Below are 26,404 nucleotides of genomic sequence, written 5' to 3'. Positions count from 1 at the left end.
TGCTAGATCTGGTGTCCTTGGATAGTAAGAGAGTTAAGTGGTTTTTGTTATTTCCTATTTCTTTTATTTTTGGCATTGCGCATCAAAAAATGAGACAGCTCACTAAATTTTTATCGTTTCTTGAATTTTTTGTTACAAACCGCTTTAAAATTGGGTACTTTTTAACAAAACTACAGCTGAGTGAAATAGGTCAGTTCTAAATGAATCATCTTGTATTATTTTTTACACTTGCTTCTCCCCTATTTTTACAAAGTTTGTAACTAGACTGAATAGCTAACAATTTCTTTCTATAGTCAATGCCCCCCCCCTCTTTTTTGTGGATGTGTGCATGTGTACTTCTTTAAAGTAATTAAAATAAGTGTTGTGAAGTTCAGAGTGAAGTTATGCTTGATTTGTGAAAAATAACAAGACCATGTTGTGAATATTGTTAACGTGCAAAACCATTTTCATCATCACAATGTAAGGAGTGCTCTAGCTGGATTGAGTAATCAGATGATGAATGGATTATACAAGAGATGAAAATATTTTATGGATATTTTTTTGTATTTCATGAAAAGCAAATCAATGGGTATTTCATATGGAATAAATCTGTCTTATGACATATAAAATTTGAAATCCAAATATTCAAATTTATCATGAATATGCAAATTATGAATCAAGAAACAATAAATCGGAATTTTATAGCTATATTATTTCCTTCACATTGTGCTTCTATTAGAGATAATCTGCAAAAATTTTGCCAAATTTTTTCAAAAATTTAGAAAAATGACTGAAGTAGCTATCAGCCGACTTTGAAATTATTGTTTTGCATGAAATTGTTTGTATAAAATCTATGGCATATATAAAGTTCTCATGCCTAATTTAACAAAATCAAGCTTTTGTTCAAGTCCCAAATAAACTTGCTTGGGGCCTTAGATGCAGCACTTTATTAGAGCCCTATGCCTTTATAAGGAAAAGAAGATTATGATTAAGCATTATGGGATATGGAAGACTCCTAAAACCTAGGGCTTTCTGGGCTGAAATGCTAAATCAGAAAACTTTGACAATAACTTAAACCAACTTGTTTTAATTGATTTAAGTTATTGTTAAAGAAATATGCAATAAAAATCTATAATATTTACTCCAGGAGTCAGAAGTTTGCACACGTATATACAGATATGCAGTTATGTTTTTCCTCCAATTTTCTAACTTTCATATATTCATATATATGATATAATTTTTAAATTAATATTTACATTTTTTATTTTATTTTAAGAGACTATTTTCTTAAAGTACTTAATAGGTACTTGTTCTCATATTTCAGGTTCCTTTTAAGAATAATGTGCACTGTTTTAGGATTCATAGTGTTTGTAGAAGATGCAAACAATTATTCAAGTAAAGTAAAAATTGTTGTGTCTAACCATGTCACAAAATTTGACCATTTAGCTGTGAGTCTTATCATTTCTACCATTGTGGTAAGTTTTATATTTCTCTTGGTTATTATTAAATGTAGAAAAAGTATACGTCTATATTAAATTAGGCTGGATCAAAGGAATAATTTTAAACAAAGAGTGTTTATCTGTGCATTGTTTATTCATGATGAAATACTACATGTACACAAATATGAAATCACAGATTCTTTTACAAATAAACACTACTGCCTTCTATTGGCAAGTTGAGAATAATAATCACAAACTCATAAGGATGCATCAATTTTGCTAAACTTGAGACTATAAAGCCTTTCAATTGGTCTTCTAACAACACCCTTACCCAAGTGAATCTCGCATGATCTACGAGGGCTATCCAGAAAGTAGATTACGTTTTGTAATAAAAAAATAAACAAAGTATAGGAAACAAATTTTATTATATACAGATGAAAGCCACACTCAAATACTACTTTTCTACATAGTCACCATACAAATTAAGGCATTTATCGTAGCGATGTACGAGCTTGGAAATTCCTTCGTTGAAAAATTCGGCCGCCTGCGCCTTCAACCACTTCGTTACCTCTTCTTGCAGCTGTGCGTCGTCATCAAAACGCTGCATAGCCAGCCACTTCTTCATTGCTGGGAATAGGTGGAAGTCGCTCGGTGCCAGGTCGGGACTGTACGGCGGATGAGGAAACAACTCCCACTTAAAAGATTCAAGAACTTTACGAGTGACATTTGCCGTGTGGGGCCGGGCGTTGTCGTGAATCAACAAGATCTTAGAGCTCAACATTCCTCTGCGCTTGTTTTGAATTGCTCTTCTGAGTTTTTGGAGAGTTTGGCAATACCTTTGAGAGTTTATTGTAGTGCCTCTTTCCAGGAAGTCCACCAAAATTACACCTTTTCTGTCCCAAAAAACAGTCGCCATCATCTTCCTTGCCGACATTGTTTGCATGCATTTCTTGGGTTTTTGGGGAGAACTTGTATGCCCCCACTGCATTGATTGCAATTTCGTTTCACAGTTCACATGTTTCACCCATGTTTCGTCACCAGTAACGATGTGATCGAGTAAAGAGTCACCATCCTTATGGTAAGCGTCCAAAAAGTTCAACGCTGCAGCCATTCGCTGATTTTTGTGGTCCTCTGTCAAGATTTTTGGAATCCATCTTGCACAAAACTTGTGGTAACCAAGCTTTTCGCTGATGATTTCGTGCAACAAACTTCGCGAAATTTGTGGAAAACTCAAAGAAAGTTCCGTTATTGTGAAATTTCGATTTTCACGGACTTTAGCATCGACTTTTTCGAGAAGTTCGGCGGTCACTATGCTGGGTCTCCCACTTCGATCTTCGTCGTGAACATTGGTTCGGCCATTTTGAAATCTTATGACCCACTGACGCACTCCACCTTCAGTGATAATGTTGTCCCCATACACTTCACGAAGCTGCCGATAGATTTCTATCGGTTTACAGTTTTTTGCAGTCAGAAACCTTATTACTGAGCGCACCTCGCAGCTCGCGGGATTTTCAATTAACGCAGACATTTCAAACCGTCACAGTATCTGAACGGAGCACAGCACGAACCTCTCACTAGCACGGCTAGATGCAGACTGAGCTGCGCAACGCTCTGACCCCAAGATGGCCGCGCTAGCCCCGCCCCTAGCGGACACAGACGGAAACGTAATCTACTTCCTGGATGGCCCTCGTAATTCGACCATCTCTTCCAGGAAATACTTTTTTAATACTGTCTAACTTCAAATTACAGCATTTCCCATTATCTCCTTGCACAAGTACAACATCAAAAATTTCAAACACGGGAGAAATTTTTCAAAATATAACTGATCTTAGTTCTAGCAAATATGCTTTATAAAACCATTTCCAAAACTGCTGGAATAGTAATTGCCTATCTTTCCATTTTTTAATCAACTCTTATGGATTCTTATTTAGATTCAGGTGAAGGTTAAATATTCAATCTAGATCCAGTTATAAAATGAGATGGTGAAAGAGGATTTGGTTCATTCTAATACATGAGTTATGGGCCTAGAATTAATAATAACTTCATCTAATTCAGTATACAGTTCTCTATAAGATATGGAAGTGTTACTTAAAATATATTATAAGCATGTTTTCATCGATCTTACCAAAGGTTCCCAAAGTCCTCCCTACCAAAGAGCACCTTCTACAATAAATTTCCATTTAGAACCATTTTTCTCAAGAAAATTTAGAACTTTTTCATCTTTACACAATTAATATAAATATTTTAATTCACAATCTGCAGTTTTAAAGGTCTTAGCATTGTTAGACTAAATAGCTCTACAAATACCTCTTTATGCAAAAAAATCTACTCAGTGCTTATATAAAACACTCTGTACTTAAATTTGATGCTAATTCTAAATGAACTCAGTTACTGCACAAGTAAACAATGGAATATACACTTTTGTACCATCTTTTAAATACAAAGGTCCTGCAAAATCTACCCCACTTATCTCAAACAGTTGAGCTTTCTCCACTTGGTCAGAAAGAAAAGGAGCTGATATCTTGTGTCCAGCTCTAGCATTATATTTTATACAGAATTTGTATAAACACAAATTTTATAAAACATCTAGCTTTTAAAATTCAAGATTTTCTTGTGACTTGCACTAAAGTTTCATTTACACCACTATATATTTTTATGACAGCTAAAAATAATTGCAGGATTGTCTGATCCAGGACAATGGTACCATATACTCAGTGAGGTTTTATCTTGAATATCCGACATGCGATTTTATACAAAAGTTTTCCATCGCCGGGGTGAGTTTTTTATTGAGCATCTTTGCTTGAGAAAAAAAATGCATTGACTGTCATTATTAGTCGTGTACCTAACACAGCTGCCATGAGTTCAAGTCTTGATGAAGATAATTTTCTGAGGTGATCCACTATACTCTTGGCAATTACTAAAGTTGCTCTGAAACATTTACAGAAGCTACAGAATTTCACATATACATCTGCTCCATAAGCACTTTGAAATGAATCACAAATACAATGTAGTTTCAACACTTCAGGTGTTTCATCAACATCACAAAAATGCTAACGAGGTATTTGGATATTGGGTAAATCACATAGTTGCCTATACCATTTGTTCTATTTGTTTTGTAATTCTGGAGGGATAATTTGATCCCATTCAATGCCTTCAAGGCATAATCTTGAAATAAAACTTTTGCTTGAATCACATGTGGAGCAAGAAAAACAGGGTCTAAGATCTTCAAAGCTGCTTTTGAAACACAGTGCTTTGTTTAATGATATGACAGAATGAAATCTACAACATTTTGAACATTAGAAAGAAGATATCTTTACTATTATCCCATTCAAGTCCAAGAATATTTGAGGAGGAATTATAATCACATAATTTAAAATTGACAAAGTTGTTATTTAATTTATACTGGTCTTTTAAAGTATCCGAATTTTAATTCCATTTTTTGTCAGAGTCTTTGATGCTTTTTTTGTTATATTATTGGCTTCGTGATATATCTATACAGATTTCTTCTACATATCTGATTCACAAATAAAGTGATCAACATACGTGAAATTCTGTAGCATTTCTACAGTTTTGTGGTAAGTATTTTTTAATTTCTTTAAATTATTAGTTTTGCTCAAAAAATTAAAAAATGTGTAAGTTTTTATTAAATCAGACTGGATCAAAAGAAGAATAATAAACAGAGAGCATCTTTCTATGCAACATTTATTCACAAGCATCAAAGACAAAATACTACATTTACACAAATGTGACATTGCAGTTTCTTTTGCAAATAAACACTACCACAATCTGCTTCCAAGCTGAGAATACATAATCTCAAACTCATATTTAACATTAAATAAATTATGCTACAGAAAAAATTATATTTAGTTTATAAAATTGGTTTCAGTGTAGTACAACATCCTTTCCTTTTAATACAAAATTATGTTGCAAAAATTCCAGATACAGTCAAAAGTCGTTAATCTGGACTCGTCGGCAATTCCGGATTATCGATTTTTCCGGATTATAGATCATCAGTTTAAATCTCGTAAGATGGCATGTGGAAACTCTAAAATTAAAAATATGAAACCGTAATTTATGAAATAAAGAACAATTATGATCTAAAGGGTATCAAAATTTACAAAATAAAAGCTTAATGTTTATTTATTTACTTTATTAAACATTTCTTTCAATATAAGTTGTTTAAGTAGCTTCGTTTTATGTGATAATACTTTCTCTTTAATTCTATAAACAGACATAATTTCTTGTTCAGTTACAAAGTTTTGCTGTTCGTGTCCCATTAATTGCTGTGCCGAGAATACCGACTAATTTGTCAATCGAAATTTTTTCGTTTTCACTAACCTCTCTGTCACATTCTTCATGTCTTTCTCCATTTTTTGCAGCAATTCCACTTTTTGTTTGATGGACATCGAAACATACTTTTGTTTTGTACGATCCTTTGGGAGCTCCAGAATCGGAAATTCTATTTGACATAATCGAAAGTTCAAGTTTACTTTTATAGTATTGGTCTTACAATCTGCAAAGTATTGCTCTTACAATCTGCAAAAAATAATAAGCCAGATCCAGTTCGAAAATTAAGGAACAACGCAATCATCAACATTAACTGAAATAGATAATTAGATAATTTTAGCTTATACCGTCCGTTATACATAAAACGCGAACGCGAAAATGTATTCTGCACTTGCGCACACGCATATGCGCAGGCGTAAAAAGTCGTACGCGCACGCGTAAACACCTATGCGCATGTGTCAACACGGCGCATGCGCAGAAAGTTTTTAGCTTTGAGGTCCGGATTATGGATGTCCGAATTAACGACTTTTGACTGTATGACTAAAGGGAAAATTAAGGAGCTTTCATTAAAGTGAAACTGAACATTCCTGCCCCTTCTCTCCAAAAAAAAATTTTGGAGAAGAATTTCTTGAAGCAGTTAGAATTCATATGCAGTACAAAGTCCGTAATCCGGACTCGTCGGGACTTTGGCGATTTAAATTTGGTAAGATGACATAGAGAAATTTTACAATTAAAAATATGAAACCATAATTTATGAAATAAAGAGCAACTATGATTTAAAGGGTATCAAAATTTACAAAAAAAAAAAAGCTTAATATTTATTTGTTTACTTTATTAAACATTTCTTTTAATGTAAGTTGTTTAAGTTGCTTCGTTTTTTGTGCTAATGCTTTCTCTTTAATTCTATAAACAGACATAATTTCTTGTTCAGTTACAAAGATCCACTGTTTCAAGTCCTGTAATTGCTGTGTCGAGAATACCGACTAACTTGTCAATTGAAATTTTTTCGTTTTCAATAACCTCTCTGTCACTTTCTTCACTATAGGAAGCGGTATTTTCTGGATCTAGAATGATACTACAGTCAAAAGTTGTTAATTCGGACACCCATAATTCGGAATGATCTATAATCCGGACCTCAAAACTAAAAACTTTCTGCGCATGCGCCGCATTGACACATGCGCATAGGCGTTTACGCGTGCGCGTAAGACCTTTTACGACTGCGCATATGAGTGTGCGCAAGTGCAGAATACGTTTTCGTTCGCGTGTGCGTTTTATGTATAATGGACGTATAAGCTAAAATTATCTAATTATCTATTTCAGTTAATGTTGATGATTGCGTTGTTCCTTAATTTTCGAATTGGATCTGGCTTATTACTTTTTGCAGACTGTAAGAGCAATTTTATAAAAGTAAGCTTAAACTTTCGATTATATCAAATAGAATTTCTGATATATATTTGTTAATATGTAAAGGATCTAAAGCGAAAGTATGTTTTGAAATCCGAAATCTGTTTATCAATTTCACGCTGCTCGGCGGGGGGAACGCCGCGCGGCGGGCGCGTAATGAACTGGAAGTTATCTGTCAGCACTATCCTTATCTTCAGGGCAGATGTTTTTATTTTATTTGGCTTATAATTCCTTTCCAAATGTAGTATTTCATCTCGATATGCTCCGTCTTTGATATGATTTAAAACAAGTTCCTCGTCATTATAATTCGCTTCCGATAGCGAAGAAAAGTAACAGAGGTTATTGAAAACGAAAAAATTTCGATTGACAAATTAGTCGGTGTTCTTGACATAGCAATTATAGGACTTGAACAGCGGAACTTTGTAACTGAACAAGAAATTATGTCTGTTTAATAGAATTAAAGAGAAAGTATTATCACATGAAACGAAGCAAAACTTATTAAACAACTTACATTGAAAGAAATGTTTATTTAAGTAAACAAATAAATATTAAGCTTTTTCTTTTTGCAAATTTTGATACCCTTTAGATCATAATTGTTCTTTATTTCATAAATTACGGTTTCATATTTTTAATTTTAGAATTTCTGCATGCCATCTTACGAGATTTAAACTGATGATCTATAATCCGGAAAAATCGATAATCCGGAATCGCCGAAGCCCCGACGAGTCCGGATTAACGACTTTTGACTGTATAGATTTCACCATCCGTTAATTGAGGGCATTGTCGTTGCAATGAAAAACTTCTGTTTTATCATCTTCATTTATTACCGCTTCTCCACATTTCTTTACAAAATCCAATAACTTGAAAATTTCACCTTTAGTTTGCGATGTCTGAAAACCTTCAGATTCGCGGCTATCATCTTCATCGTCCTCACCATGAAATATGGTAGCTGGCCATAAATTATGCCGAGCATTTTTTAATGTATCTGGAGACACATCCTCCCACGATCTTGCGATGCTCCACACAGCAGATTTTATGCTAAAAAATTTCAAAAGTCTTGAATAGTCTTGCCATTGTTCAAGAAATTTAACATAGATTTTAAAAATGCTACTTTATATTTGCATTTCAGTGTGTGCACTATTCCTATATGTATAGGCTGAATGATAGACGTACAATTTGGAAGGAAGAATAATATGGGTACATTATCTTTCACTAAAAAATAAATATAAAATTGTTCTAACAGTCTGCAAAAAATAATAAGCCAGATCCAATTCGAAGAGTAAGGAACAGCACAATCTGCAACATTAACTGAAATGCCTTAGAATCAGTAAAGATAATTTTAGCCTAGCTTATACCGTCCGTTTTACATTAAACACGCATTATGCACATGCGTAAACCATACAAAAAAAAAAAGTTTGTGGCTTTGAGGCCCGGATTATAGATCATTTCGGATAATGGACGTCCAGAATATGGTACTGTATTTGAATACTGTAGCTATATGAAATACATTAGATAAGGACTTTATAACTGATTCAGTGGTAGAAAAGTGTCAACTATTAAAGTGATTTCTATCAGGAGGTTTACTGAAGATAATGATATTGAGATTTATAAATATTGTATACTGAATTTTATTTTAATACTTCAGGTATGAACTGTGTTGGTTGCTCACCATACAGAATATGGTAAAATTATAAGAACAAATAACATACATGATAACACATAATTATTAATAATAAGACAATGAGAAAAATTTAATTATAAAAAGATTATTTTAATTCCATAATAGAGGCAATAGGCAAACAGTTTCCACCTGAAATAATAAATACTAATTGACATGAACAGTGACACTTCTACCCTTTTTATAATTCAATTTATTTTTCTGGTTGTCTTTTTATTAATTATTATGTGTTACTATATCATATTATATGTTCTTACTGTTCTTTGTTAAAACATAATGAGATACGATTGCCAGATTTGTGGGCAGATAAAGGAAAAGCATCACTGTTTCTTTGATTCTTCTTTATCATTTAATAAAGTGTATTTTTTAAATGTGTGGTGTACAAGAATAGTATTTTCTTTCTGTTATGAAATTAAATTATTATTATTATTATTATTATTTTACACAAATGAAAAAAAAAATCTCTTAAAATGTTAAATTTTATAACCTGTATTTAAATTTCAAATTTATTTTAAAAACACAAATTTAAAGCCACAGATATAACACAGGTCTGTTATTTATGTTTGGGTACTTATGCATTATCGTAACCACCTTAGTAGAAGTCGCCAAATTTTCAAAATATGCCCAACATTAGCAAGTATTTTAACAGTTCTTCAGTCAAGCATCGCTGCCATTTTCATTTGCATTCCTTTTGTTGTATTCCAACAATTTTTAAAGTCAAATCAGGATATTTTTGCAAATCAGGATAAACTCAATTTTTAAATAAATGCATGTGGAATTTGCCAGCAATGGAAGAAACTGAGGCAACATTTCTGCATGAATAATGTATTGTTCCACAAAACCGCTAAAGGGAGTAATGATGAGTTGTGTTTGGTAGATAGCCGATGCACAATGTCGAGTGTGTAAATGAAAACATGTTGATATGTACACAGAGAGAAGAACAGAGAAAAAGAATTACAGAAATTTTCTGAAAAATACAAGTACTTTATTTTTTTCATTTATCATATAATCCTTATTTAATAATTAAAATTTGCATTTTAAATTGATGAACATTGTTTTCTTAATATGTTGATAATGGTTGTGCAAGATATTTATATTGATAAATGTTGATAATTTGGAAGTCTTTTTAAAAATATTTGTGAAATTGTACAATTGTGTTAACATCTAAGTACCGTAATTTTGTTTCTGGAAATATTTTGGCATTGTCATTATTTTAGCTTCATTTCTAATTCAGTTTCATTAGATGAATTCACATGTGGTTCGTAGTTCCTTTTAATTAGAATATTTGGATCTTCAGATATAATTGTCTGTTTGCAGATCAAAATTACTCTGCTGCCTATTCTTGAACCGTGAATCTGATTCATTACATTGTGTCAGAGACATGCAGGTCCTTTACATTTATCTAATTAACAGTTAATAATTAATTACAGTCTTCTTCAATCCAAATTCTCATTTTTTTTATTTCTTTAGATTTTATTTAGCTCAACATATACTATTTCAATTATTGCTTTTTTATTATTTATTTATTTATTTATTCATGCATTTATTTCAGCCTAGTGTTTGGGAGCTCCCACTGTATTTGACCTGGGCTTTGGGCTATGCAGATTTTGGTGCTTCTCAAGGCAGGCAAGTGCTGCTTCATAATGTGAGAGAATTCATGAAAGGTAAATGATAAAAATCTTATTAATCTAAAATTTTATGTTAAAACCATAAAAGTAATTATACATAATGGTGAAATGATAAATCAATAGCTAATGCTAATAATCAGTAATTTAAAGGACAAGTATAAGATTGTTTCAGCCAAGCCTTGTCTGAGTTAAGCTTCCACGCCCTTTTCTAATACTGTGCCTCTAATTTATTGACTTTTAGCGGTAGCTATTGTTTTATCATTTCATTATTAGTTATTAATACTTTTATAGTTTTAAAATGAAGTTGTTAACTAATTATCATTTTGAGTTGTGTAAACAACACTTTATTTCTTTATTTATTTGATTTATGTTCGGTAAAATCTTAGATACTCTCGTAGAAGCCCATTCTGGAATGCTCATTTATGTTTCTTCCTGTTACATTTTCATGATTTCTGAAATGATGTCAAAATTAATGTAACATTTCATTTTAATCAACATAGTTTCCTATAATCCAAATCTGGTGAATGAAAGGATAATTTAGAAAATAAATTTTGGGGTACTTTCTGATTATCTGCACCCCCAACCAAAATGTTGCAAGATCGTTGCCAACTTGGCAATATTTTGTTTTCTTTTAATTTTGCAAATATTTGCAATCTTGTTGGTGACTAATTTTTTGCCAAACTATTGAATGCAACCAAAGGAAACAGCTATTTTTGAAATGGTACCGCAATAAGAATTTCATATAAGAGCTGTCTATCAATATAATTAAAAAAGCAAGAAACATGGTTACTAAAATGCTTACTTTTTTAGAGAAATCCTTTTTTATGCTGTTACTCTTTCCATATGTACAGTGGTCTGTTGCTTAAGAAAAACAATCAGAGAATTGTACAAGCTCGGCATAGAACTTTGCATTGCGCTTTGGCCAAAACACACACGTTTCACATTTATATCTAGGTTCCTTTTTTGTGTTGCTCTTTCCATGTTCAGAAAGATCTGCTTTTGCTTAAAAAAGCATCAGAGAATTGCAAACTTGGCATTCCTCACCGCCCAAAACAGATGCATTATTTGCATATCTGGGTTGCTGCATGAATACTTTTTAGTGATATCACAAACTGTCACACAACTACTTTGGCAGTATACTTCTTTTCCATGTGAATACTTTTTGACTTTACTAATTTTTCTTTGCAGTTAAAAACTGGATAATAATTAATTGTATTATGTGAAGGACAACAGAGATCCTTTACGCAGTCGAGCTTTTTCTGTCCTAATGTTATCAAGTCAGAAATGGTTTCTACTTTCTTCCACTTAAACTCTTTGTGAAAATCAAAACTTCTTTGAATGCCAATAAAAAACTTAAGTTTTTTAAGCCTTTGCACTCGAGCAATGCCTCTCAGGCACCACTGCATGTGATGCGATAACTCGAGCGGTGCCTGAGAGGCACCATTCGAATCGATGTGTTTATTTGTGTTTGACCTAAAGAATATCGCTTGAGAGATCTACTTGGCCTTTTGTAGATCATATTACGAGGTGTCTGAATAGCTATAAGGATGTCTTATCTCAAATAAAGGTTGTCTTTGCAATGCTTATACGATTAAATGTCTTATCTCAAAAATAACTTGCGACCGCGGGTAGGACTCTGTCTTACCCGCGGTCAGTTCAACCTTCTTGCTGATCGCAGTATTTCTTTCAAAGTTACTGAGCCCAATAAGTATGGAACATTACGAAGAAGTTACTTCTAGCGAAGATGAGTTTAATTTTTCGGCAATAACGAACGAAATTACATCACTACATAGACAGCTTGCCCATGAGAACGAAGACGGAAGTGATAAAGATAGTGACGACTTTAGAGGAGCAAGAAGATGAAAAGTCTGAATAATCGATAGTGAATCTGGAAACCAAAGTGATTGTACAGAAGAGACTGAACCTTCAGAGTGGACAGCGTGCACAGAAAAGTGCCTTGAGCGCAAAGTGTTAAAATGCTGCTTCTAAAAGCAAAGGTTCTTTGTCTAAGGTAAATTTCTTCTGACGTATATAAAGATGGCATCTGCTTGCTTCTGAGTTTTATGTCAAACACCATCTTTTGACTTTAATTATAATTTTATTAGAAAATTCAGAATTTCTATCTACCATTTTGATTAATTCTGTATTTTTTTAAAATTATTATTATTATTATTATTTTATTTTTCAGCCTGTAGTTTTGTAATAGCAGATACAGGCTGCATAAAATAAAGTACAAAATTCTATTTACACTCGTTTCTATGAGAAGATAATAGTATAAGGGAAAGAAATTGAGACAAGTTTGCATTTATTAGCAGTAGTAATTATTTGGTAGATCTATTAGGATTGAAAATTAAGAATTAGTATTTCATAGATACATTATATATATATAGTTATTTGCCTGCTTTCATATGTGTTTTTCCAATGAGAAAATTTATAGTTATTGATTTATATTTTAGAAGTTGTATTTAACAAAACTGAAGCTGAGTATTATAAAAAGACACTGTTTATCATATATAAATTTGTAGGTAAAGATTTTAATTCATCAATTTAGATTTTACATTCATTTCTGTATTTCAAAGTTTAGTTTTATTTTCTGGGTTCAAAATAATATAAAAATTTATTAAGTTTGAAAAATGAAAAAATAATTACTTTCATTTAAAAATTCTGTACTCCAGAACAAATCAGTTTTAGATTATTTTACTTTTGTTCTCTGCACAGCTTTTGGTCCATTGTTTTCAAGCTGATGTTTTGCTGTTCAATCTTACAATCTTTTATTATTTAGAACTGCTGATTTTACATAATCTTCATTAGAGTCTAAAAGATTTTTCACCTGAAATTTTTCTTTGATGCTTTTCTTGAATACTGAACAGCAGATGTAGTGTTTTATTTATTTATTTTTGGTCACATGATAGTTTTATAATTATTTCTGATATAAATGTATAATTTTTTATATTACCATATCTGTATTTTAAATTTTATATTATGTGTTTCAAAGTGAGCTATTCACAGTATCTCGAAAAAATGCATTCATAAAAACACAGAAAATTTAATTCCTAAAGATGCAGCAAGCATATTTACTTAAATGCTTACAATGCAACAAGAAGTAAATAATAATAAAATAGAGTTTTATTTTAAATGGGAGCTGAAAACTTTGATTTAATGATAACTAATCCATTTATTTATTCACTATGAAGTATATGGATAAATATTGTAGAACTCATACACTTTGACATGGCTTTGTTCTTTATAAAGAACTGTTCAAGCGGATGCCTTGATAATGTTATTTACAATAGCAGCTTAACAGATATTATTTTCGGTTAACATTCTCCAGTTTTCTCTTTTGCTATAATTGGGGTTCTTGGCCAATTTCTGATGTTTTCACATTATCTCTTGGAATTCTTTTCATAATTTAAATACCTTAAGTAAATCCAGATGATTTATCCCATGTTCAGCCATGGTTTGATAGCTATCATTTTACTTCTCTCTTATGTCAAGATTGGGATTACAACCTGTGTTTGGATATACACTCATGTCCAAAATTATGTTTACATGCATAAATTCACGGATTTCTCAGAGAGTATGACTTATAATTTAATGAATTTTCGTGGAATCATGCATAACATGATGACACATAAATGCAAAAGAAAAAATTGAAGATCACCTCATATGATATAAAATTGTAGCATGAAACAATAAAAATGATAATAAAGTGTGACAAAGAGAGTTAAGAAAAAAAGGAATGATTCAGAAAAAGAATTAAGTCTTACGAATTTAATATGGAATATGATCTCCCCTGACTTGTACACACATATCACAACGTGTTTTAAGACTGGAAATAACGTTGTTAACCACAGTTTGGGGAATTAATCTCCACTCTTCCAGCAATGCCGTCTTCAGAGCATTTACATCTCTAGGAGGAGGATGTATAAGTGCAATTGCTCTTCCAAGGTAGTCCCATAAGTTCTCTATCGGGTTAAGGTCAGGAGAGTTTGGTGGCCAAGGTATTCGCTTAATGTCTTCACTTTCAAGGAATTCATCAACGAGGTTTGCTCGATGTGGACGGGCATTATCATCCATAAATAAAAAGTCAGGTCCATATGCACCCCTGAAAAGTCTTACGTAAGGATCTAAGACCTCATCTCGATATATCTGGCCTGTCACAGATCCGCTGCTGAACACGTGTAGGGGCGTACGTCCATCGATCATTATTCCACCCCATACCATCACGCATCCACTACCGAAACGGTCACGTTCCACAATGTTCGAGGGATCATTTCGTGTTCCTGACTCCCTCCAGATGTAAACACGTTTAGAATCACCAGTTAAACTAAACCGCGACTCATCAGTAAAGAGAACATGGGACCATTGATGTTCAGTCCAGTTTTGATGTTCTTTACACCAATTAAAGCGATCCCTCTTTTTCTGTGAAGACAGTAAAACACATACCCTTGGCTTTCTGGCATAAAGGCCTTTTTCATTAAGCCTTCTGTATATTGTTTGCCGTGATGCAACAGTTCCAGTGGCGGCTGCAAGCTCTGAACTTAACTGGCGAGCAGTAGCCTTTCTGTTACGACGGGCAGTTAATGCCAGATACCGATCTTCAGAAGCAGTTGTCATTCATTTTCGACCTTGTCCAGGCCTCCTTACAACACTTCCATCATTTTGAATCTGTTTCCATAGCTTAGAGACTGTCTGTCTTAAAATATTCAGACATGTGGCTGTTTCCATGATTGACTGCCCTGCTTCTAAACGGCCGATAATTCGCCACTTTACAGATTCTTCCAAATGATACTTCGAAGCCATAACAAACCGCTTTGAGTCCCTACACACTGAAATCAAAGGCTATGTTGCAGAAATTCACTCAAATATTCAGTTTGCGCAAAGCGCTTGATTCACTCTTGGATGACGTAACGCCTATATTTGCATATCACAAACCGTTTGATTACTTTTGATTGGATAATGCTAATTAGGCTTGGTTTTCACACATTTCCTGCAAATACGGATCACATTGATTCGATATTTCATTGAATATCATCATTTTTATGTATGTAAAGATAATTTTGGACATGAGTGTATTTATAAGGCAGGCTGTTCATATTCATTTGACTCATCATTCCTACATTTCAAGTTCACTCTCATTATCTATTTTTGTACAGAAGTCCTAACTCTATCATTTTTTCAAATACTAAAATTCTTGTAAAGATATTTGGGTACTTTTCCATTTCGCCGGCGCAAATCTCGCAAGTAGACTTTATTGGCGAAAACACACAGTATACACATAAAAAGTGTTGACAAATCTTAGTTCTAAGAATTTTTTCAATGACATAAACATTTTAATGTCATTGAAAATTTTGAAGCCAGTAAATAAAGACAATAAATTTTTAAAAAGATGTTAATTTAAGAATTTACTATGCTTTCATCGTACAACATCCTGATTTGCTGGTTCGTATCACATGACCCCAAGTGATCTTATCTCACGTAAACTATGCTACAAAAATCTAATTCTCTCAGTAATTATCTACATTAATTTCAAGTTAAATCTTAGTTTAGAATACAAGTTTAAATGCAAGAATTGTTTCAATTCGTACGAATAGCTTACTCAGAAATTATGTAAAACCGCAGTACTTTACTTCACTGGTGCATTCCATTAGAATTGATGAATTTAAGCCTTGACTTTGCCTTTACTATATTTTCATCTTCAGGTGAGCAGTGTGATTGCATTCTAGTTGACTTGATTACCGCCCGCGAATGACCTTAGGGCATAAAATTGAACTATCTGATAAAAATTTTATGTAATTGTATGCCAGTATTGAAAGAAACAATCAATCTGATAAGAAATGGCTGCAACTTGTTTTGAAAATCTAAAAGTTTAAGTAAAAGGTTACCAGCGAGGATATTTCATTTGGAATTGGTTGCACCATTACTGGCGAAGTTATCGCTTGCACCGTCAAAATGGAAAATACCGGCAAATCAGGATATTTGGGTATTCACCCAATAAGCGATTTACCTTACATAACTATGATAGTTACTTTACGGATCGATAGTTAGTGCAACAAAAATTTTTGTTTTCACACATTTTTTCCTTCTGTCATTTTATTCAAATTTGCATGATCAGATTTATTATTACTTAATACTAATTATTTTGTATATTTTGCAAAATATTTTTTTTGTTTTGCTGTGTTTTATGGTACGTATAAGAAAACTTTCGGTGTGTGAATAAAAGGGTGAAATATATATATATATTTTAGTTAGGTTAGCTGGTTTAAATATTTTAATGAATTATTCAATATTAATATAACTAAAAGTGAGCCCGTAAATGTTATGGATGTAGATTATATCAAGAATTTTGTGCATGTACTGAATGAAACAGATAAGAGATAAGTCAAAATACACTTAATTTTGTACTGCTATATTTAATCATTTCAAAACCTACTTACAAACAATTTGTTGTAAGCAGAGTATTAAAAAGAGAGAGATAATGAATTTATTTCATTTGCTTCTTATTTCAACTCTTTGTAATGTAAATGTGCAAAAAATTAAATTTCTAGAGAGTAAATTGATAACAAAGATTCAAACACAGTATTTTAAAAACACTTTGCAAATTCAACAGAAAAATTGCATGTGAAAGAAACAATAAGCATAAACATTGCTTTTACAAACCAAATAGTCTGAAACAGAAGTGGCACCAACTGGTATAAAACTTTTTAACCAACCAACGAAATTTGGTAGATCGCCAGTTGGGGCAATACTGATATTTGTAACAAGCAACAATTTATAGAATCTCTTAACTTTTAGTTTTATTGAGCATAAAGTATGAGAAGGCTATCTACCTAAGGGGAAGGATTTTGCTTATGGAAGACTTTCTGAAGGAAAGTAGCATTCATATTGATGTCAGATGTGAGGAAAATTCCATGCAGTTGTCAGAAATAGATCAGATTCTGAGTCAAACTATCATTATTTTGAGGCCTTATCTATATGGGCATAGATATATCTAAATTTTTGGCCAAATGGATTCTTTCAATGAATTATGCTAAAGAAAACAGTGCTAAAAATTATAAAAATTATGAAATTTTCATTGCTGAAATTCATATTTAGGTGGTTTTTTTTTAATGCTTTTAGATTCAAGCACTCCATTGCTCATTTTTCCTGAAGGCACTACAACAAATGGGAAAAAGGGACTATTAAAATTTAATTTGTGGCCCTTTTTATTAAGTGAAGCTGTGCAGCCGGTAAGTTTTTCTTGTCAATCCAATCTAGTTTTTGTAAATTCCTGAACCAGATATAAACTATACAAAGATTTCACACTTATAAAATTTCAAAATGCTTTGAAGTACTCTGCAAGTCAATGTTGATAATTTAGATTTTTATAGCTAACCTTTCTTATTTGTAGGATATTATTCTTTTTTTACTACTGAACAGAAATAAATACTAAGTTTTGAAATATCCAGTTTTCTCGTGTTTAACATATCACATATAAATGACAACATATTTCATATAGTACAGTACAAAGTACATAATCCATAGAAGGTCTGATTTTGTGCAAAAATACCTATGTTAGAACAATGCTTTTTATATATATCTAATATATATCCCAAGTCGCACTTTTGAGACATGAAAAATGCAAGTTAAATTTTGACAATCGGTCCAGTAGAATGAGAGATAGAAAACTGTGCCCCCATTTTTTTTTTGTTCAAGGTATACATAGTTTATATACAAAAGGTCAGAAGAAAAAAAACTTACACTTAAAAATTTAATTTTTTCACATTTGTTCACTTGTTTTAATTAAGAAAAATAATATATAAAAATTATGTATTCACTCTTATTTTTAGATTAGAATAAAAGTGGCTAGGCCAAAACTCATGCAAGTTGCATTTGTAAGTATTGTTAAATAAATTATTATATAATTCATTTTTAAATAACCGACAATTATTAACTTGCAGTAACACTTTAAATGTATTTTTCTATTTACTTATGTACTTTTGAACTATTTTCATAATGTTTATCAAAGTTTGCATTTTTTTTAATTGATTGTGATAATGTTCACCAAATGATAGTGTATTAAGAGAAGTGTTAAGATTCATTTTTATTTGTTATTTTAGACCATTTACTTTTCTTTTCAGTCAGTTGTAGGAAGCAGATGGTGGTCAGATTTATTTTGGTTTCTCTTTGTTCCTTACACAGTTTTCAGAATCAGGTGAGTAATTTATTACTTCTTATAAATGAGAAAGTACCCTTTAGCACTTAGAATACAGTGTAAGCTCCAGACATGTCAATCTGCCAAACTAAAAAATCCGAAGAATCATATTTTTGCTCATAGCAATCGCCACAAAGGTCTGTCTTTGCTAAAAGTTTTCTAGTGCATCATCATCGATACTGGATCTAAATTTAGTCTATATTTTAAGAACATTACTAAAAATTCTCCTACCCTCTGCATTGTTTTAGGGAATTATCTAAATGACCAGCATTATTTTAAAGTTCATTATAGTTAAAAATTATATCAAGACTTCAGTTTTCCAGTTACACTCCACTGAGTATCAGTTCTTGTTAATTCTATAATATTGTCCAAGTTTTTTAATTGTACACTGCAAAATTATAATTGCAATTTATCCATTATAATATCAATATCTTTGCCTTTGAAAACTACGTGAAGTAAAACTAGAGATCTATTCATGCAAAACCCAAAAAAGGAGGGATATATATATATAGTATGTAATTTCATACTTGGTAGAAGTAACTTCTAACATGCAAAAAAAAATTCTTTTTAGTTTTCATCTGGAGTTCTTTCACTACTTTGTTAGCTGCAACCCTAATTACAAATCTTTATCCCATTATTATTTTCCATTTTATTATAATTCACTTGATATACATAATCAGATGACAAAGGTAAATAATTGTCCTTTGCGAGATAAAAGTTTAAGCAACTGGTGAATATTTCTCTCGGTGAACAATATTTTTATTTTTAGAAACCTCTTATTAACTTTATGCTTAGTTTTTATTGTATTCTTCTGAGAACTGCCAATTAAGTTCCTTGCTATAAAAAAAAGCTTATTAAATTTTCTCACACCTGTTTTTAACAGTGGAAGTATTAGCCACATTTTCAGTTACTTTAAGTAGCATTTTATATCTTTCAATAGAACATTTAGCCTTAACTCTAGAAACATTTAGTCCACCAGCAGCCGAGCAGTAAAGTCGCTGAATACTGGTAGTTCGGTCCGAAATTTGAATCCCGCAAACAGGCTGGTTGCATGCGTCTTTTTGTGGTTTTCCCCCATGTGTAACATGTATAAGAGCCAGTTTCCCTTAGAAAGTCCTCCACTAAAGCATCCCTCCCCTTAGGCAAATAGCCGTCGAGGCTTTGCCGTAATTAAATTACCTAACCTAAACTAGAAACATTTACTTTTTCCTTGAAATGTGTAAGAAATGGATTCCATTGATCAAGGATTTAAGCTAAACATTTCTCAAGATACCAATGTGTATATATGTTTCAAAATTTCTCTTTCTCTTATCTGTAGCTGTTAGAATCGTTTCAATTTTTTCCCATTTCAGAATTTTTGAGATAATAATAATTATCAGTTACGAATTCATCTTTATTTAACTAAAAGAGTTGCAGGTTCTTTTCAGTTACTATATTTTAAAGGTAATCTTTTTTTTTTAAATGCCTGCAATGCCAGACTTCAAGCCTATCATTATTGTTGCTGGAACAGTTTCCAGAGGAATTTTATTTTCTTTCAAAACTGGGAAACCATGTGAACTATACTTAAAGCTACAGGATTAAAAAATTAAAAACAACTGATACCATGCATCAGTATTACAGCTTTCATTCATAAAAAATGCATAAAGGAGCTGTTTTAATGCAATCAACAACCGAAGATTTATTTTTCACATTTATTGCTTTAACAATTGCAGTCATTTTTGATCTTGTACTCTGCCCAAAGACAGTTCTACATCTCCCGTTCTACTAGGCCGATTGACGAAAGTCAACTTGCGTTTTTCATGTCTAGAAAGCACGACTTAGGATATATATTAGATTTATATATAGCATTGTTTTAACATAGGTATTTTAACACAAAATTGGACTTTTTCTGAAATAACACACCATTCCCCCCCCCTTATTTCCATTCTACAACTCAAATTACACCAAACTACCAAGTTTTGTAAAAATTGCAGGAGTAGTTTTTAAAAAATTAGCTCTCAGAATTTTCGCTCCTCAATGTTAATTGAGTTTGTATATTTTTATTATTCTCTCTTTTTACTTCCTTGTACGAGGTAAAAAGGAAGTATTGTAATCACGAAAAGTTTCAGGCAGCATATTTCAACGAAAATATCCATTTCGACCGCTATCAAATGCAATTTAACGATGCTTTTGCGTGATATCTGTACGTAAGGACAGAATAAAATACTCTTTTACTCCAAAAAAATTATAAAACTGCTTTAAAATGAATTCTGAAGAGAATGTTTCGTTGTGTCTGTACGAACGTACGTATCTCGCATAACTCAAAAACAAGTAGCCTCAGAATGTTGAAATTTTGTATATAGGACTGCTATAACATGTAGATGTGCACCTCATATTTTGGTTGGAGTCGGCCGCACCAAATGTATATAAATATATTTATATATATATTCACTCTGCTACCCGAATCGGTGATCTCAGTTTCTTTACTGTTATATGTTTGTAAATTGTACATTTTTTGCTTAAAAAATGATTGAATTATGTTGTTCTTATCATCTGGTTAAGGTTTTTATGCCTCTAGTAAATCTGTATTCAATATTTTTAGAATTATCAACAATTTTAAAGTTGTTTAAGTGCCGCTAAGCCTAATAACTTTTTTGATGGCGGCCATAGCTTGTTTACATTTGAAACAGCAGAATAGTAGATTTATTGCCAATCTAAAGAAACTTAGCTTCGCAACAACAAAGATAATGCCTTCATTTATTATTGCGAATTAAATCATGCTTAATCCTTTCTGGAATTTTTTCGAGGAAATAAGTGTTTAAGATTTACTTTGTAATTTTTAATACAGATATTTTGAGTTTTTATGTATTTTTGCCTTGTCGCGAAGTGAGAACTGAATTAATTGAATGAGAAATACTCAATCGTCTGTGAAAAACTGTTTCCTTTTTGTTTTGTTTGCTTAATTTCTTTTATACATCATTCTAGCTTTATTATAGTATTTGAATAGAACATGTGACAACGATTAGATAATTCTTTAACTGATATAAATTTTGTGCATTCTGAGTTATAATATTTGTAAATAGTTTTTACTCTTGTGAAACATTTTAATGTACTGCAAATTGTGTTTTTCATCATTTTACTTACCAATTATTGCTTATCAGAAGAACAATTTTTATGAAATTTTAAAAATGCCTTACAATGCATCCTGCAAGAGATGGCGCAACCAGAGCTCCAGTCAACTTTTGATCCCTACTAATAGATGGCGCCACACAAGCACCTCATTTGTTCAGAGTTTACTTATTCTATGGACGGCAGCACAGGAGCCTCCATCGCTAGTAATCTCTGAGTTCTAGCACAGCATGTGTACAAGTACTTCCATATTATTGGATACAAATTACTCGATTCTTCAAGCATTTAAAAGTCAAGTATCATATATTGGTAAAGGCTGTTAATGGTCGATTGCCTCTTACTAAGTGATAAGACATAGACATACTTATAATATGAACGAAATATAATACTGTTAAGTGAACCTAGCGCCAGAGTGTCGCTATGGTCAACAAATAGAGTGAATTTTAAAGAATGCATTTATTCTATTGTGGTTTATGCATTGTCTCCGAAGTAGATTTAATTCAGTCCAATAAGTTTAAATGAAATGCAAGAAAAAAATGCGTATAATTTAATATTCCGTACAAGGAAGTCATGTGGTGATTTTTAAAAGATCAGATTTTTTAAAGCTTATTTTAATTCTTCCTTTCACATTTTGAAATTCAGTTTCATTCCAAATAAAATTCACCAATTTTTTATGATTTACTTTTAAATAATTTTTATAAATTTTCAAAAAAATGTTGAATTATAATCTAAAAATTTTTTACCAAAAATCTTAAAGTAGACATATTTCTTAGCATATCTGCAAAAAATTACAGCTTTTTATTCAAAATTTCCGAAGATATACGTGAATTTATATATTGGCACGTTTTTAAATTTGGCATATTTGTTCGTGATAAGACATCACATGTGGTTTAGAAACTTTGCTAAAATTTTTTGAAAGAAGGAACAATGTAACTTTTTTTCCGCTCATGCATAATATAAGAAGGTAGGAACGAGGTGCCTTTTTCTCCACTCCGGCATAATGGAAGGGAAAGGAAAATTGTTTACCATATATTAAGAAGTTCACCAAGTGAATTATTCTTGGCGCAAGCTGAAAAAAATTGTGAGACAATAAATTTTTGAATTTCTCAGTAAATTTTGTACCAAATTTTACAAAATTTAATATCTAGGCATAATTTGAATCATAGAATCAAAATATGGAAAAAAAATTGGTATGTTATTTCAGAAAAAGTCTGATTTTGTGTCAAAACACATATGTTAGAACAATGCTATAAATAAATCTAATATATATTCGAAGTTGTACTTTCGAGACATGAAAAACGCAATTTGAATTTTGTCAATCAGCCCAGTCGAGAGGTAGATCTCCTCCCCCCGGCAGTGTACATGGCTATTTCTTGGTGATTTTGATATTGGGAAACATTTTCTAAATAAAATCACAGTATGATTAGAGGCATTCACTAGCAGATTATGATTAAATCAAAAGGCAGAAGTTGGATACATAATTATTTTAATCCTACTGCATTTTTTATATAAGTATCATGAGAAAAAAATCATTTATGCCTCTGTATAATTGTTATATTTTGAAAGCTAACAAAGTTATTAGAATTTTAGTGCTACACCCAACATGGGTTGTATGTCATAATTTATACATTTTTAAATTTAAACCAATAGATTTAAATTTTTTAAGGAGAAAGAGGATACAAAACAAGAGCTTTAAAATCTCTGAAAAGGACAAAATTATTACTAATTCTTTATTTTATTATTACTAATTTAGTTATTTAAATTGCAAAAAACCATTTTTTCAATTTAACATTCTAAATTTGCACATCTTTATATGTAAACTAAATCCATTTTATTTCATACTTTTAAATGAAATTGACCAGCAGCTTTCATTTATTTGCAGTATTAAATTTCTCTTTACTTAATGTCATCCATGTAACACATTATTTAAAATTAATTTACTCCAAAATGCCTAAAAATTTTCAATATGTCAAATTTGAAATAAAAATCAACAATACTGAATGAACACAGTTTATTTCTAAAAAATATGTGTGCTTTGGGATAATTAATTTTTCCTATACATAAAATTCCTTCATTTTTGTTTTCAAATAATAATGTCCTGCAATAAGCAATATACACAACATTTAACAGAAAACCTTATTATATACAAGGAAAATGGTAACAAATTTTCTCTTCATAACTGATGATCACTGTATCCTGGATCTTCATGATGCCTTTAAATTCTGGAGGGAAAAAATCATCCTCATTTACTTTGATAAAAAAAAAAAAAAAAATGGAATAAGCCAACATTATAAAAATAAGCACCATAATAAATAAGATCATTATAATAATAATTAACATCCCAGGTATATAGGTACAGGTATAAGTGAGGCAGGACACCAGTTATTTACCACTGGTAATACAGATGTAATCCTGCCACACTAGCTCCATCACAGCTTTGATGCAGAACACCCATGGTCAATTTGAGGCTTACCACCCTCTTTCCCTACCACCAATCACACAAGAGGACTTTTCACTTGCCATGCATTTTGGATACCCCTTTGCCAAACAGATCCCACACACTTATAAACACCCATGCCTTTCTCTAGGATGCGAACCTGAATCCAATGATGCAGCAGCCAGGAACACTAACCACTATACCACTCAGAGCAGCATCCCAATTCTACAGATACAAGTTGAAGCAAGGCTGGCGCCTGTACATCCATGAGGTCATATTAGTAATTGCTGAACCTTACTAACTGCTAACCTTCTGCCTCATTTCCAAAGAACATCCTGGGGATGGTCCAAAGGTCTACCATCACTGATCTCCTGTCACCAACCTCTTAAAAGGATTTCGGCTTTTACTGTATTTGTGCTCTTTGCTGCACAAACACTAAATGCTTACAAACATCCATGGCTTCTCAAAAATTCGAACCCAGGCCGTTCAGTATGGTAGTCAGAATCATAAACCACCGTTTTGTCTGGACAGTACCCCAATTACATGGTAAAAGTGATAGTCAAGCATCCGCTAATCTGGCACGTCAACAACACTACTGCCTAAGAGATTATGCCTCTTGAGTATTTTCATTCTGCAAAGGCATGGCAGTTTTTTAAATCTTATCATCATTTTCAGCTAGTATTTCTTTCAATATTTCAAGTTTATATATTGATTATTTTACTTATTTAGAATGTTTTCAAAATCTGAAAGAAATATTAACTTATGAATAAAATAAATATATTAAGTCACTAGACAAGTTGGATAATATTAACACAATCTGTGTTCAAGGAATTATTTGAAACTTTAAATGTAAGTAAAGGAATACACTTGTGTAAAATTTATTAAACTCTGATAGTAGCATTAAGAATTTCCAAAGGCTGATCATTACTCAGCAAAAGACTGCTATCTGTACCATACAAACTGTGCTCTGCAAAGAGGGTGGCGAAAATGGTTGCTGGTACTCATCAGTGGGAATCAACCAATGCTATCCAATGTGCTATAGCCTCTTCCATACTACCTGTGGCACCTTCCACCACCTAAACAGCAGTTGGCTTAGGTAGGCTGCCCTCACAGTGACCTTTAAAACATGTTTTTAATCCCACAACATCGACAAAGTCATTTGGAGTGGTGTCACTGTCAATCATAATGGCTGCCAGCAGACTGTCATCGCATAGTTTTCAGCATTGAATCCCGCTTCAGTCTTGCAGTAAATAATCATTACATCCATGTGTGGAGGGGCCAGCAGTCCCAATCAACCTTTGCTTTTCAAAATTTTCAAACGCACTTAGCCATTACCCCTCATGTGATGGTGTGAGGTGCTATCTCTTATGACAGCAGGTCAACTTGTATGCAGGATGACTGACTAGTCATCCTGCATACAAGTTTAACAGCACAATGGTATGTTCATGACATCCTGTGGCCATTGTGTTACCCTTTGTGGTATAGGCATTCTGGAGCCATTTACCAACAGGATAATGCGACTTGCATACCTCTGAACTGTCTCCAAGCTATTGATATTCTTAGACAGCAATGTCATCAAACGTTTCGACTTTCAAATATGAATGGGATACAGTAAGCCATCAGCTTTGAGCATTCCAAAATATTGCAGATCTGGAGCAAAAATTGAGGAATGTCTGCCAAAATGTATTGCAGGATGAGATTAGGAGTCTTTATCACCCCTTACCTCAACGTTTAGAAACATGCATCATTGTCAAGGAAGGTTTCACCAATTTTTTTCTGAACAATCAGTATACAATTTTGCTAGGCACTGATGTGTCCTATAGCCTTGAATTTTTAGCCATTTCATTACCTTGGCATGAGCTTTATGCATACTTAATTTCAATAAAAACAGCCACTTTCTTCTTGGTGCCTTTTGGGGGGGGAAGACAAAAGAGTGTTTTGTTGAGTTGAAAGTCCTGCTTGTGGTAAGAAAAAAGAGGAGAGACAGACCAGATTTGTCCTCTGCAGTATCCTGCATCAAAACTGGAAAGTAGTTTTTCTTTTCTAGTGAGGGCAATTTCGTTGCCCCTTAATAACATCTGGCCATTTCCATCACTGTTTAACTAGCGATTATCCAGCCACTAGGGAGGGAAAATTGTTAAAAGGGGATGGTAGCAGCCACAAAACTCTAAAAAGGCAAATAAGTTTCATTTGCAGGTTTATAATGTGATTATTATTACAATTTTCATATTGTTAAAAATATGAGTTAAT

At 32.2% G+C, this 26,404-nt stretch overlaps 2 protein-coding genes across 3 annotated transcripts in view; one reads left to right on the top strand and one right to left on the bottom strand.

Annotated features, from left to right (window-relative positions):
- The window catches only part of LOC118198940 (lipid droplet-regulating VLDL assembly factor AUP1 homolog), a 48,107-nt gene that overhangs the window by 12,614 nt on the left and 9,089 nt on the right, over positions 1–26,404 (top strand). Inside the window, exons 3-7 of the mRNA XM_085819586.1 lie at positions 1,304–1,454; positions 10,340–10,451; positions 17,535–17,644; positions 18,245–18,289; positions 18,536–18,609. Coding sequence (XP_085675712.1) covers positions 1,304–1,454; positions 10,340–10,451; positions 17,535–17,644; positions 18,245–18,289; positions 18,536–18,609 — 492 coding nt within the window. The remainder of the gene's footprint in view (positions 1–1,303; positions 1,455–10,339; positions 10,452–17,534; positions 17,645–18,244; positions 18,290–18,535; positions 18,610–26,404) is intronic.
- Positions 23,712–26,404, bottom strand: part of TfIIEalpha (transcription factor IIEalpha) — a 28,223-nt gene continuing 25,530 nt past the window's right edge. Inside the window, exon 6 of one of the 2 annotated variants that reach the window (XM_085819585.1) lies at positions 23,712–23,966. The gene's annotated coding sequence lies outside the window, so the exon portion shown is untranslated. The remainder of the gene's footprint in view (positions 23,967–26,404) is intronic. The other variant, XM_035370719.2, reaches the window with a different exon arrangement.

The sequence above is a fragment of the Stegodyphus dumicola genome, chromosome 6 (assembly GCF_044657685.1).
Source record: "Stegodyphus dumicola isolate Sdum_Otavi_A_Nest chromosome 6, ASM4465768v1".
NCBI lineage: Eukaryota > Metazoa > Arthropoda > Arachnida > Araneae > Eresidae > Stegodyphus > Stegodyphus dumicola.
The sequence above is the reverse complement of the archived record's forward strand: the minus strand, read 5'-3'. Positions and strand labels throughout refer to the sequence as shown.